Genomic DNA, 15421 nt, shown 5'->3' with positions numbered 1-15421 from the left:
TATCTTACTACAGTACAGATTCATGATTGTTAATACACTACCTGCCTCAGACGAAAATGAACAGTTTCTCAGCCTTAAAAGAGTCCCCACAGAGTTATAAAATACCTGACAATGATTAGTGCATCCTATCTCAAGGCACAGTTTATTTAATCTTACAACAAAATTCTATTTAATTGTTATTCACTTGATCATGCATTATTGAAACTAGATCACTGTTTCATAGCAGGTAGTGGTTGTATCAACAAGATACTTCACAGAATGCAAAAAAGCATGAGTAAGCATGCCATGTAAGTTCTGGGTTTTCAAAGTCAAAAAATTATATTACAAAATAAAAATTATTTGAACTTTTCACATTTTGTATGTTCAAATGTTGCTATGCATAATAATATCTACAGTGTTCTTCAGTCTTTTTTGTGTTACTAGAAAGTTTGTGCATTTAATCAGTATCATATGCCAGTCAGAGAGAATGTTTAGATTTTTTGAAAGAACATTTGTGTTTACCTTTGTGGTGTCAACATTCCCACTCCTTTATAATTGGTTACAAGGAAGATAATTATTACTGGGGATTCTTAAAATGTAATAGCATTTACAAACTTGTATTGAAGTAATCAGCCCCCTTTTTCATTTTACAGTTTCATATCAAGTCAGCAGTGAGGGTTTTAAAGACCAAGAATTACCTTGGGAATTAGATATGCCTTATGAAAAGACCACTCAGCCCGTTGTGTTTCAGAATAAGCAACTTCATGGCTTTGAACTGAGCTTATTCTCAATATTAGTAGACAGATTACCGGTGCACCACTGCAAAATAATTGTGAACATTCTATTGTTTTCATTTTTTTCTTTTCTGTAGATGCTGAACTTAACAATGGTTGTTGCTGCAGACCATTTCAGTTGCAGAGATTTTTGTTTCATTTAATGACTGGTGGATACAAACTGAAGCTACTGTAAAAAGTATTTTACATTAAACATTTTTCTTGTCCATCATGAATTCTGAACATTTGTAACTGTTTCCAGTATTTAATTCGTTAGATACAAGGCACTAGAATTGCAGTCTTCAGATTTGTGTTTCATTTTCCCATCTGGTGCATGTGATTTACAACATTAATCAATTTTATTGTACTTGTTTAGTCCAGGATATAATCAGTAGCTTTAATCATCTAATCATTTTGAGCTTACTTATTACCTTTCAGATGGTCATACTTAAAAGTTATAATCATCAACAGAACTGACAGAAGAAGGAAAAAATACTGTTGTGTAAAGTCTGTCATGTTGTTCAAGCATAAAGGACTAGAGATTATTGACAATGAGTTCAGTAAACTTGTGTCAAAGATTACTTCACTTTCATATGTGCAGCACTTAAAATAAGTTGGAAAGGAAAGGAAAGAAAAAGAGAAAAGTCCCCCACCTGGAGATTATCATTTTCTTTGTAAATACAGTATAGACCTGTACGGGAAAAAATATTTAAATCAAAGGAAATTTGACCTTAATAGGAAATTTTCCTATAGAATATATTACTTTACATGTTTTCTGAAAACAAAATACTTCCCATCAAGCAAATTTTTTGATATTCATTATCTCTCAGATTTAAATGATGCATTTTGCTAGAAAGCTCCCTGTTTTCTTTATTGTGAAATTATTTAGGTTTTTTACATGATACTCATGAGCATTTATAAGTTACCATTTTATCTTATCAGATAGAAGTTTCTGTCTGCATGTGTGTAACATTCCTACTTTTGTGAAGTTCATATAGAACTTATTTATTTATATAAACTGAAACATGTTTTCTTTTTTCTCTTTTTTCTCTCTTTCATCCCTTTCCTATTTTCCAATTTGCAGCATGTTTTCTTCCAAGCCTAATGCCATAGGTAGTAGTGTAGCAGTAGAGGGCAGTAGAAGCCTGATATCAAGTCTACATTTGCTTAGACCAGAATCAGGTTTAGGTGCCTGTTCCTTAGGGTCACATAGGAAGTATCGAAATACAGGAAGACGAACTGTTTACCCAAAGACTAGCATAGAATTTTTAAGAAGGTTTGAATTAAGAATGAACGAGCCAAAATTCCATGTAAAAGTCATACCTTCATACTTATCTACAGATTACAAGACAGAAAACAGTAGAGTTTTGTGTAGCAGGAAGAGGCCACAGTATTCACGCCATCTGTCCTACACCTATGACAAAACAGATAATAGTGATGTCTCACAAGGCTTAAATATGTTTCGAAAGCCTACACAGAGTCTTTCTGTTGGTCATTGTGATGACAGTATGAAGCAGTTAATAAATAAAATGCAAATGCCACACAAAGAACAAACGACAAGCAATAACAGATTTATCAGAGCTGTAAAGCTTTTGCCATTTTTTCATAATGTGAAGTGGAAAAGTACATTATCTGCTTTAAAGGGAAAGCTACATCATGATGTGTATAGTAGTAAACGGCAGTTTCATTTTAAATTACACAAATATTCTGTTTTTCCAAGTAGACTGTCAAGTATTAGTAATGTAGAAGCAAAGCAGACAGCTGTGAATGTTTCCAACTTATTACCATATTATGCAACTGGAGAAACACCTGTGCATTCCACATTAGAAAGCTCATTCCATCAACTTGATAGTGTGACAGAAGTTACAGAAGGCTCTGGCTCATCTGTGACGTACCCAACATGTGACAGAAATGTGGATGAAAGCATTAATGATACGGCAAATGATAGTGACCTGACTTTAATTAGTGCAAGTTCTTATTTGCGACTGCCGAGGCCTGATGATGGACCAGAATTACAGTATGTTGATGGACATCTTATGTCAAACATCCGAGACCTTTCGTCATCATCCTCATCAGCTTCATCAAGTACAGATGATGACGTATCTGAGTTTTCTTACAAAGATGAAGAAAAAATTCCAGTTACCACTTCCTTATTTCAAATGAAAAACTTTCAAATAAATGTTGCCAGACCTAATGCTGACACTGATATTGAACAGGAAGTAGGAATATTTGTGTGCAACAATGAGTCTACTTTTGAGTTTTCTGGTGAAGCTGCTTCAGTACTGCATGGCAATGCAAGTGTGAGAGTCATTTTACAGGAAGACAATAAAGAGGATTATAAAAATAATACAGCATATACTGGAGATACATGCAAGCCAAAGTTAGCTACAGGAAACAATGGTACCACAAGGAGTGATGTTAATAGTGGTACTGATTGCTCAAGGAAAATAAAGGAATCTGATGAACACAGACAGAAATACTATTATGCTTCACAGCCAGCTATGAGTAATTTTGAAATTTCCATTGATAAAAGAGCATTTCTTGCTGTCAAGGATGTGAATGATCCAGCTAGCTCTATGGAAAAAACGTCAGATTGTGCCTGCGAATTGACTGCAGCACCTTGCAAAAAATACAGGACAGTGATGGTTGTCACAGATCACACAAACCGTTTGCCACTTCATTCAGATAAACATTCTGTGCGAAATATTCCACTTGTTGCTGTTACTGATACGTCTCTAAAAGAAACTATGTTAGAAAAACATTGCAGTGAAAACTGTGTATACATCAGGAATAGGAGAAATTCGTGGCCTGACACAAGGAAAACTTCTGTAAGATATCACATGAATATTAAGACCAGATCAGTACCAGACATTGTTTCTTTTCACTGCAATATTGGAAATACATCTTTACTTCATTCAACCAAACACGCTGACTGCTTGTTTGCTGCAAATAGGCTATGTGTGCCAGCTGTTTGCACTGCACCTGTAAAGCACTGCTCGCAAGTGATTGATTCTTATTTCTCACACAAACCACATTATTTTAATTTAAGTCCTGATGCGTTAGAGAATCGCCGTAGTACTCTGCTAGCAAGCAATAGGTTGGAAAAAACTGTATCAGTACCTGTTGTAGCTGCTGCTGATGATCCTGACATTGATTTGCTCTATAATATATCTCCTGTACACAAAACTAGGAGCGCTTCCTCTGTTTGCTCTCTCTCTGTTACGCATGGTACTAACTTTGTTGGAAGTCCTCTTGAGGACTTGAAACACCACGTCATCAAGCATGGTCCCTGCTTGGTCCCTATCAGCAGGCACGTTGCGGCCGACGATGCAGCACAAGTTGAGAGAACAGTTGAAGTGCCACTCTCGTTACCATCTGGCAACAAGATTTCTCCATCCCCAGCAAAGATACCTGCTGGACCTAGTGGCATATGTAGGAGATCATCTGATTCAGACCTCAGCATTACACCTAAAGGTAAGTTTGTGTTTTGACTGAAGTGGATTCATTGTGGATAAATTGTAGTTGTGTTATAAATGAAATGAGCATTTTTATTTTTGGTATGTCAGAATTGTAGACAATAAGAGAGAGCATATTATAAGGTTTCTTTTATGATATGTTCTTTCACAGAAATGACACTTTATTTATTCATTTAAATGAGGAATTCAGTCATTTTACCAAGTTATTTTTGTATTTGTATCAAAGGTTGTGCCCTCTGTATTACTTTCTAAATATAATATTAATCAAGATGGAGAAATTAATGTTTCTCTCTTAGAATAAATGACAGTTGTCACCTAAAACATACTTTTCCCGTACAGCTTGAGCTTTCGTAGTTAAAGATTTTTTTTTGGTAGAAAATGAATGTGAAATGTAAACCACTTAATACAGAATATTAGCATAAAGAGAAATTAGCATTGGAAGGGGGCAAAAATACCTATTGCTTAAGATCTAAAATGGGCAATACTATGGATCTACACTCTGTACAATTTCTGCAGTAGGCGACAGTAGCTGCATTCACATTATATGCTGTGAGTAATCTGTAGAACAGAGTTAAATCTTACATTTAAACAGTTCTTCCAATTGTGCCCTTGTCATTGTCTCTGTCTTTACTGGGATTTTTAAACTTGCACTCATATGCCTGACTGTGAGTAGGTGAACCAACCCAAAACTTTTTGTTAGCCAGTGTTTACTCGTGTTGCTTAGTAATTCACCTCATACTTCTTTTAAAATATAATTATACTTTCTGTCATCATTATTTTAAAATTTGTGGTCTGTCAAAGAACTAAAGTAAATATGAAAAATAAATCTAGAAACTTTGTCTTATTGTAGTGTGTGTTATTCTAGAAGATATATCAATTACATATTTGCCAATTACATATATACCATTATTTGGCATAAATGGCTGATTTTCAAGTCCTGACGTTCTTCTAAGTGGTTGGTCTTCAAAGTGTTAAGGATTTTGTAGGTACAGTACCTGTTAATTTTCAGAAACTATTCCTCATCTCTAAGTGTTGGGATACATGTGAGAATTTTTGCACTCATAGAGTTTGGTACTCTCAGATGGTACTTGAAGAGTTGTTTACACCAGGGGCAAATTTTCGGTGATAGTTACTGTTTGATAGTTCCTTGTGAGCACTTTCTGTAAGTGTTTGAGAGTCTTGTGAGAGCAGATGTCTGAAGCCTTTTACATACAGCAGGGTGAGAGTGTTTGTGAGAGTTGAGGGATGACTCTCCACAAGACTTTTCTGTTGGCAGTTAAGTGCGTGAAGGAAAAGGTAGTGATGGGAGAGCGTCTGGCTGCACTTTTGATACTTTTAGTGACAAAGAAAGAAACATGAATGACTGTGTTTGTCTTTGATAAGAGAGCAGATTAGGTGGTGGGATGAGTATGCAAGGGTTGAGCTTGTGAGGGAAAGCCCACAGCAAAATTGAAATTTTAGAAGAATGACATCAATGGAGAGGGAAGAAATACTCTTCATAGTTGGACCCAAAATTACCAGTCTAGATACTCTTATGTGTAAATAAATCGGTGTTAAGACAGACTGCTTGTGACACTAGTATTTCTAGCACCAGGTTTGTTTATTCTCTTTAATATGTGGTAAAGTAACAATTAAGATGAAATTTGATGCATAGCATTGTTCTAAGTCTAGAACTTCTGAAATAGGCTAACTGCTCATGCTGTTTGTTTAGGAGGTAGAAAAGGTGACAGTTTTTTTGGTGCTTCTATTTAATGTGTACACGAGTATGGCAAAATATATTTCCAAGATGTGGTAGTGTGCAAACTGTGAAATATGGCACAAATCTGGGATGCAGTATGGCTGATCAGCAGTCTCCAAGTACACTCAGCTCTCCAGACAATGTCAGTATAGCTTTTCTTGTCTGAAAGCTAAGGCAAGCAGCTCTTGGGAGATGGAGGTTGCTGTCTACAAGAGAGGTCTAAACTTGCAGAGCGTGGCTATGTAAGATCTTTCCCCACCCTTGGACACTGCTGGCGAGCTGACCTTCAGCACTGTTTACATGATGCTTATTACTCATAAAAGTTCTCTGAGATGGAAAAACTCTCATGTGTAAACCTAGTTTTACAGTCGTATTTGTGTCTTGTGTTCTTGAGCCACTTCTATATTTGTGCCCAAGGTCATTGTGTAAAGGACACTCCGATTGTGAAATGTGGAGTACCTGTCTCATATTTAGTCACATTCTGGTGTTCACTGTTTCCTCATCCTGCAAAAGTATCCAAGATTGAGCTGTGCTTGTGACGAAGTATATGAGACCCTCCAAGTGTACCCAGTTCCTATCCCTCACACTTGCATGATACAGACACCCCAAAACTACCATTGCTCTGGCCAGAAGATATTTCTGCTATGCAGTCCCAATTTCCTACATCCCATTCCTCAAATTGAAACCCTTGCTCTCCAGCAGCTGAAATGTTCTAAATACCTGGTCTAGAAGCTAACGAAGCTGCTATTTCCCTTCTGCGATGCTGGACTGTCGATTCCCAACAAGACCTATGTTACCATCATCCAAACTCTTCCTTGGAAAATGATGAAAATATTCTAAATTTATCCAGTAGTTAAATCAAGTGTTTCACATACATTTCAACAAAATAACTCTTCGTTTTTGTAGAGGGAGTACTAGATGTAAAAGGTGGGACAGGATGTGGTTATGGTAAATAGTATACTTGGGGCATTATAAAGCGATGAAAATCAGCTCTGGAGCTTTCAACTTAAGTTCTAACCTTAATAGTTACTTCAGTATCTTCCCAGCAAACTAGTCTTAAAGCATCTAAGCAGCTCTGAATGTCTCCATATTGAAAAAAGAAGGGCATATTGAAAAAAGTGTAAAGCTAACTTAGTTGCTTAAATGTGGTCTTGTAACAAAAATGAAAGAAACTGAGAAAATGAACAGAGGAATAAATACTTGTGAGGTAACTATTGTAGAATTTATTTGACATATTAAAAAAATAATTTCATTAAAGGACCGAGATTATTTGACGAAGTTGTATTCTTCCAGAAATAAGTAATCACATAATTATTTAGATTGTGAATCACTGCAAAAAAATATAATACTAAGTTCTGGAAGCAAACCAAGGTTATGGATTGACCAATAATCAATAACATCAGTATAACTTACCTATTTGGCAACCAGAAATTACAGCTCACATAAATACCATCTTAAAAAAAAAAAAAAAAAAAAAGCCCAAGTACAATATACTGTTCCTTTGTACATGTATTTCACTTTACGATTTCTGTGCTACATAAAACAAAATTTCAGCTCTTAAACATTTCAAATCCACCCATCATAGTTTTCAGCTCAGAGTGCATCAGCTGCCTCAATGATAATTTATTTTGTCCCCTTGTTTATTGTTGGGGACTTGTCTGTCAGTAAATGGACTGTAATTATTGTATATAATTTTGTTGTTTCCTATGATAATCACACATAACTTTAATTACAATGTTAGATCTTTTCTCATTTCATCCACGTGTGCAGTGTCATGTAGTATTTGGGCATCTGCCGTGAATATACATTTGTGCATATTTTTACCCATACAGAAACATTGTTCGTAAGTGATGCCATACCCACAAAGCAGATATAAACTTCACATCTAATCGAAATTAGGTAGGCCCTAAGTCTCAAAAGCAGTTTTTATATCTAAAATCACAATACTAGTCAGTAGTAAGTAAACTGTATGGTATATCTATGCACAGAAGTAAAGTGTGTAGCATTTAAGAAACCAAAGGCAATAGCTTATCCAAAAAAGAAAGGAAGAAAATCCACTGCTGATGACAAAACACTGCCGAGCCATATTAAAATGGAGGCCTTAAAACAGGCAGAATAGTTTCTACAGCAAGACAATAGTTAGTTCTTCAGACCTCAGCTAGTATCCATTTAATACAGTTTCACCTTTGATTAAATGTTAAACTCTTGAAAAAGAATTATGGACATCATGCACAAATTGTATGCATAATAAAGCTGAATAATTTGATGACAAATGCAAATTAGAAGTATGTTAATTAAATAATTGAAAATTCAGGACAGACTGTAATTTGTGTAATAAAAGTAAAAGGATACAGCATTAGTCTCCAATGCTATGAGCTCCAATGCTATGAGGATAGGACGCAGAGGACAGGAATGGAAAAAAAGATACTCATCTTTCAGACAAGTTCTCTCTCTCTCTCTCTCTCTCTCGTCTCCCAGTGCTGTCACCTGATGGGGAGATATGGGGTGGGCAGTAAGAAGATAGAGAGTGGTGTGGAGTGGGGAGGTGAAGGAACATAACCGATGATAGGAAAGATTGTGCTGTACTGGAACAAGCTTCCAACACTAAGCTGTTGACAAATACCAGGTAAACCATGCTACTGCTGAGCTTCCTGAGCAACTTAGTTTGATAGACTTCAGTCACAGTTTCATAAACCATCTTATTAAGATTCTTCTGTACTAACACAGCATTTGTGATCTGGACATGTGGGTACTCTCCCTGCCGCATACATTTTGATCCCATAACTTCTGGGTCTCAACTGGTCCTGCACTCCACTTAACCTTGTTGTCCTCCCCCTCCCCCTCATTTTCACTCTACACTCCATTTTATCTCCCCCACCCCCTACCTCCACCACCACCAACAACACCACCACCACCACCACCACCACCACCACCACTACCACTGTCGTAGCGGCCCTTTTTGTTAGACGGCCCGCACAATCAACACACAAGATGGGTTACCGATCCCCTTTCAGGAGTGCAGAGAGAAACATTGCCAGCAGACAGAAACAATAACAGACTTTCCAAATAAATGTGGAACTACTTCGCCAGACAACATGTGACAGGGTTCCACCAATCAGAACTCATATGACTCGTGTAACACTCCGTCAACCTGGCTTTATAAGCATGCCTAGACTGTCAGATTGCCAGTGTTTATCAACCGCTAGGAACAGCTTTGGTCAGTACTTATGCCGGCCCTAGCATTGTATTCACTCGTTGTAGCATTGTGGTAGCATGTTGTATTTTGTAGAGTAGATTTCGGTCAGTATTTTCTTCCATTGTCTTGTTTCCTTATCTGGCTTGCCACCAGAAGAGTTGTGGGGTTTTTCTGTTTGTTCTTGCATTTAACACTTAGTGTATGCCAAGAAGGCGTGTTTCTTTAATTATAATAAAGTGTGTTCAAATTGACTGTTAGTTCTTTCCTGCCAACTGCAGACACTACAGTTATTAAACTTCCTGGCAGATTAAAACTGTGTGCCCGACCGAGACTCGAACTCGGGACCTTTGCCTTTCGCGGGCAAGTGCTCTACCAACTGAGCTACCGAAGCACGACTCACGCCCGGTACTCACAGCTTTACTTCTGCCAGTACCTCGTCTCCTACCTTCCAAACTTTACAGAAGCTCTCCTGCGAAACATGCAGAACTAGCACTCCTGAAAGAAAGGATATTGTGGAGACATGGCTTAGCCACAGCCTGGGGGATGTTTCCAGAATGAGATTTTCGCTCTGCAGCGGAGTGTGCGCTGATATGAAACTTCCTGGCAGATTAAAACTGTGTGCCCGACCGAGACTCGAACTCGGGACCTTTGCCTTTCGCGGGCAAGTGCTCTACCAACTGAGCTACCGAAGCACGACTCACGCCCGGTACTCACAGCTTTACTTCTGCCAGTACCTAGTCTCCTACCTTCCAAACTTTACAGAAGCTCTCCTGCGAAACATGCAGAACTAGCACTCCTGAAAGAAAGGATACAGTTATTGGCGATGAGGATAAAACTTTCATTTCCAAATGACATGGCCTCCTCTGAGGAGCTTCTTTAGTCCTTGGTCCTACTACAGCAGATTCCGGCAACACTCACACGTTCAGAAATTTGCTCTCACTTGCCAGCGTTGCAAGAGGTAGCTCATAGAGTTGATTCGATCGCAAGTAAATTGAACACTTTGCACATGGCTCCACCGATGTTTCTGGCTTTAGATAGGTCCGTCGAACTATGATCAAATTATGTCGAACAGTTGGAACAACATTTACTGGCGCATGGGATCCACGACAAAAATTGAAGACTTTTTTTTTAGCAACAGTCAGTACACAGGTGTATCGTTTAATTCAACAATTGAACCCTGAAAAGTCCCCGCGAGATCTCTCATTTTCTCACATTAAGGTCTGCCTTTTTGACTACTTTGATGCACAAATACACGTCACCTCCACCCATCAGACTTTCTCTTCTTGTCGAAAGTCCCCAGCTCAGACTTATCGGGAGTGGATTACGACGCTCCAGGGTCTCTCCCACGATTGTAAATTCCGGTGTGCCAATGTTGCCTGCAAGCAGTCTTATGCTTCTTTGTCAATTCATGCACCAGACGAGGGTCTTCGGGCTGATAGTTTGAAGTTACAGGACCTGTCCTTCGACACCTTTCTGCTGATCATTCGTGCATTTGAACAGTCTCCCCGGTTACAACCACCACATCTTGGTCCAGCTGTTTTCGTGGCTCACCAGTTGCCTAGCACCGAGTGGGAGCCCCGTTGATCTGTTGGTCCACTCCGTGACAGGAAGTCTTTCACACAGCTTCCACCCTGTCCGGACTGTTTCCAGACTCACCAACGGTCGGAATGTCCCCACCGGCTAGCAAGATGTACGTCTTGCAGCCGAGCTGGCCATATCGTTGTGGTGTGTCAGGCTTCTCAGAAACATCACGTAGATGCCACACTTCCTACGGATGCACAGGATCATCAAAAATCACCACTTCAGGGTCTGGAAGCCTCACATTCCATTTATGGCCAAGTATTCTCCATCATTCCCCAGTTGGGTGCTTGTTTTCTCCTTACCTTGGAGGTTGCCCATATTCCGGTGGTCTTCCAAATTGACATGGCATCATCTGTTTCTGTTGTGGGTGGTGCCACACACCAACGTTTCTGCTCGCCAGTTTTATCCCTGTGCACTGGCACCTTGTGCAGTTTCAGTAATCACTCTAAATCAGTCGACAGCATTTTTTCCACACAAATCTCTTACAGTGGTTGTTCCTTCACCACTCAGTTTTTGGTGATCAGATCCCCCGGCACTACTAACCTTCTGGGTGTGGACATTTTTGGTCGTCTGGGATTATCAGTGCAGGACGTGGTACAGATGGTGTCAATTCCTTCATCGGATACCCTCTTCGCACCATCGCACAGCAAATACGAAACGTTGTTCTGTTCCTCCACATCAGAGGTGAAGGGTTTCACCATGCATGTTCAGCTTCTTCCCTCTGCTGTTTCTCATTTTTTTAAGGCCTGCCATGTCCCCTTTGCTTCCCAAGACAGTCTCTGGGTGGAATTTCGCCGCTTACAAGGCGAAGGCATCCTTTCTCCCATCGTGCGCAGTTGCTGGGCAGTGCCTATCGTGGTAGTCAAGAGAATTGTGCTTTACACATCTGTGGTGATTTTAAGGACACAGTCAATAATCAGTCCATCATTGATGCCTATCCTGTCGCATAGGTGGATGACGTACTCTCACATCTTGCGGGCTCAGCCATTTTTGCCAAAATTTATTTACGTGATGCTTGTTTGCAGCTGTCGTTGGATGAGGAATTGCAGCAGATCCTAGTCATCAATACCCTGTGTGTGCTTTTCCGGTACAACAGCCTCCTGTTTGGCATTGCCAGCACCCCTGCCATTTTCCAACGTTATTTGAAACACCTCACGAGCCAGGTGACCAGGGTGGCCAATTATATGTACGATTTCAGCGTCAGTGGCTCATCCACGGTGGACCTCATGGACAAGCTGGATCAGCTGTTTCAGCTTTTTTTCTGAGGCTAACCTGCATTGCCGGAAGAAAAGTGTGACTTTTTTGCGCGAGAGGTCAGCTATCCCAGGTTCACAATTGATACCCATGGCCTACATGCCTCTAAGGAGTATATCAAGGTGATTCAAAACCTGCCTCCTCCCACCAATGTGAAGCAACTGCTATCTGTCCTTGGACAAATCACCTATTATCGGCGATTTATACCCCCACACTGCCGAGATTTTGGTGCCCCTGACTGGATTATTGTTCAAGGGTGCGCATTGGGTTTAGGATACGGTGTGTGAGCAGGCTTTCACACGTCTCAAGTCAGCTCTCTCCTGCCCTGCTTGTCTGGCTGCTTAAAATCCTTTCTTACCCCTCATTGTCACCACTAATGCCTCAGACTATGGCCTGGGTGCGGTCCTCTTGCAAGTGGTTGACGGTGTTGGGAGGCTGGTGGCTTTTGCATAAAAAATATTGACTGATGCTCAAACCAAATATGGTCATATTGAAAAGAAAGCTTTGGCACTGGTTTTCATGCTGACAAAATTCTACGATTTTGTGTATGGTCGTCATTTCATGCTGCAGACCGACCACACAAGCCTTTGGTTTCTTTATTTCACCTGGGTGCTGCTGTGGCCACCTGGACGGTGTGCCGCCTCCTGCGTTAGGTGCTCTTCCTGGTGACGTTCGACTTTGATATTGTCTACCACACCTCTGAATGGCATGCAAAAACTGATATTCTGTCCTGGCTGGCTGCCGGGATGGACATGAGTTTGACACCTCTCCCTTGGTTTGTTTCCATGTGGAACCAGACATGGATGCACTTCCATTGGATGCTGATGTGGTACAGCGGGCCACTGCTCAGGATCAAACGCTACAACCTCTGTGCCGCCAAATCGCTGTGGGTTGGCTGACCAGCTGTCGTAGTGTCCGCGATGCAGAGGTCCAGCATTTTTGGGATCATTGGCACAGTCTCTTTTTCCGTAGTAGCGTCATCCTTTTGCATAGTGATTCCAACGTTCCCTGGGTGGTCATACTGCAAATCTTGTGCCACCATGTCCTTGACCTCCTCCACGCAGGACATTGGGGCATCCTCCTCACCAAACAGTTGGCCTGCAGACACCTTTATTAGCACGGTTTGGATAAAGACATTGCCTCCCTCGTGTCAGCCTGCACCACACCCCAAACATATCAGGCAGCTCCCCCGCACCAGTATTTTATGTAACTGGATGCAGCTGCTCTGTGGGGACCTCTCCATTTGAATTTCACAGGGCCATTTCATGGTTCCCAGTGGCTCATACTGATTCACTCCGTGTCGGTGTCGGGATACCCTTATCTCTCCTGCATGGTGAACACCACTTCTGCTGAGACTATCAAAGTTCTCCACTGACTCTTTGCTGTCGAGGGCCTCCCCAAAATGATTGGTATGGATAACGGTCCACAGTTTACTTCAACCAAGTTTAAGCAATTCTGTACTGCCAGTGGTATTTCCCTCGTCCATACCAACCCATTTAACCCTGCGTCAAACGGCCCGGCAGAACATTTCATGCGGACCTTCAAGACCAAGCTCGATAAGCTGCTGAGCCACCACCTGCTGGAGGAGGCCATGCTTCTTTTTGTGGCTACATACTGTGCCGCCCCCCATGCTGGTAAAAGTCCAGCAGAGATACTTCACAGTCGACCTCTCTGCTCTCCCTTATCTGCCCTGGTTCCTGAGACTTCTCACCCTTCTGCCCACACACCGGCGCACTCCTTTTGCATCGGGCAGGAGATCTGGGTGCCGACCTTCTCTCATCCATGGGCACATTGGGCACTTGTGGTCATCACTGAGCTCTGCGACCGGGCGATGGCTTCTCTCTGGTGGGCTGACGGTTCCGCCGCCCGCTGGTACCTCAACCAGCTCCGCCCCCATCTGGTGGACCACAATGCCCCGGGGGAGCTGCCAGTGCCTATTGCTGATCACCCTGTGGCGGAATCTCCGCTTCCGCCTCAACAGCTGTCTCCGCTGCCAGCTGCCCGTGCTGCGTCGCCGCCGCTCGCCCCTGCCGGCCACAAACCCATGGACATCGAGCAGGATGCCCCTACTTCTATGGATATTTATGGTGCTGTGCATTTTTTTTTCCCATGGGGAGAAATGTCGTAGCAGCCCCTTATTGTTAGAGGGCCCACACAATCAACACACAAGATGGGTTACTGACCCCTTTTCAGGAGCACGTAGAGAAACATTGCCAGCAGACAGAAACAATAACAGACTTTCCAAATAAACATGTAACTACTTCGCCAGACAACATGTGACAGGGTTCCACCAATCGGAACTCATATGACTCATGTAGCACTCTGTCGACCTGGCTTCATAAGCATGCCTAGACCATCAGAGTTTATCAACTGCTAGGAACAAATCCGGTCAGTACTTACGCCGGCCCTAGCATTGTATTCACTCGTTGTAGCATTGTGATAGCATGCTGTATTTTGTAGAGTAGATTTCGGTCAGTATTTTCTTCCATTGTCTTGTTTCCTTATCTGGTTTGCCACCACAAGAGTTTTGGGGTTTTTCTGTTTGTTCTTGCATTTAACACTTAGTGTATGCCAAGAAGGCGTGTTTCTTTAATTATAATAAAGTGTGTTCAAATTGACTGTTAGTTCTTTCCTGCCGACCGCAGGACACTACAACCACTACCATTGTATTGGTTTTCACTTCCCTTGTTTCTTTTCTAATCTACTCAATCCTCCTATGCCCTGTCTCTGTGTCTTGCTCTGTGACCTTCCACTGGTACTTTCAGTAGTAGTTCCTCCTGTTTTTTTCTGTATGTTTCTTCCAGCAGCATTGTCCCTTGATTGCCATTGCATTGAGCTACGTGTTCTATACCATCACAATCTTAGCACAACATTCATCTATACCATTCCTCCCTCTCTTCGTTCCTTCATTCCCATCTCCATTTTTTCCATTACCCACCCTGTTCGAGATTGCTACTTGCACCAGTGTCATGAGACAACAGTGGCCAACATATATATATATATATATATAAATGAAAGCGCTGGCACGTCGATAGACACACAAACATACACACAAAATTCTAGCTTTCGCAACAAACGGTTGCTTCGTTAGGAAAGAGGGAAGGAGAGGGAAAGACGAAAGGAAGTGGGTTTTAAGGGAGAGGGTAAGGAGTCATTCCAATCCCGGGGGCGGAAAGACTTACCTTAGGGGGAAAAAAGGACGGGTATACACTCGCACATACACATATATCCATCCACACATATACAGACACAAGCAGACATGTCTTCCTTTCGTCTTTCCCTCTCCTTCCCTCTTTCCTAACGAAGCAACCGTTTGTTGCGAAAGCTAGAATTTTGTGTGTATGTTTGTGCTTGTTTGTGTGTCTATCGATGTGCCAGCGCTTTCGTTTGGTAAGTCACATCATCTTTGTTTTTAGATATATTT

The 15421-nt window shown here is 41.3% G+C and overlaps 1 protein-coding gene across 3 annotated transcripts in view; it reads left to right on the top strand.

Annotated features, from left to right (window-relative positions):
- LOC124556845 (C2 domain-containing protein 5) overlaps positions 1-15421 on the top strand; it is a 226041-nt gene that overhangs the window by 125608 nt on the left and 85012 nt on the right. For 2 of the 3 annotated variants that reach the window (XM_047130864.1, XM_047130863.1), the window contains one exon: positions 1837-4226. In XM_047130864.1, the coding sequence (XP_046986820.1) occupies positions 1837-4226 (2390 nt within the window). The remainder of the gene's footprint in view (positions 1-1836; positions 4227-15421) is intronic. The other variant, XM_047130865.1, reaches the window with a different exon arrangement.

Source organism: Schistocerca americana, chromosome X (genome assembly GCF_021461395.2).
Source record: "Schistocerca americana isolate TAMUIC-IGC-003095 chromosome X, iqSchAmer2.1, whole genome shotgun sequence".
Lineage (NCBI taxonomy): Eukaryota > Metazoa > Arthropoda > Insecta > Orthoptera > Acrididae > Schistocerca > Schistocerca americana.
This window is presented reverse-complemented; position numbering and strand designations above follow the sequence as displayed.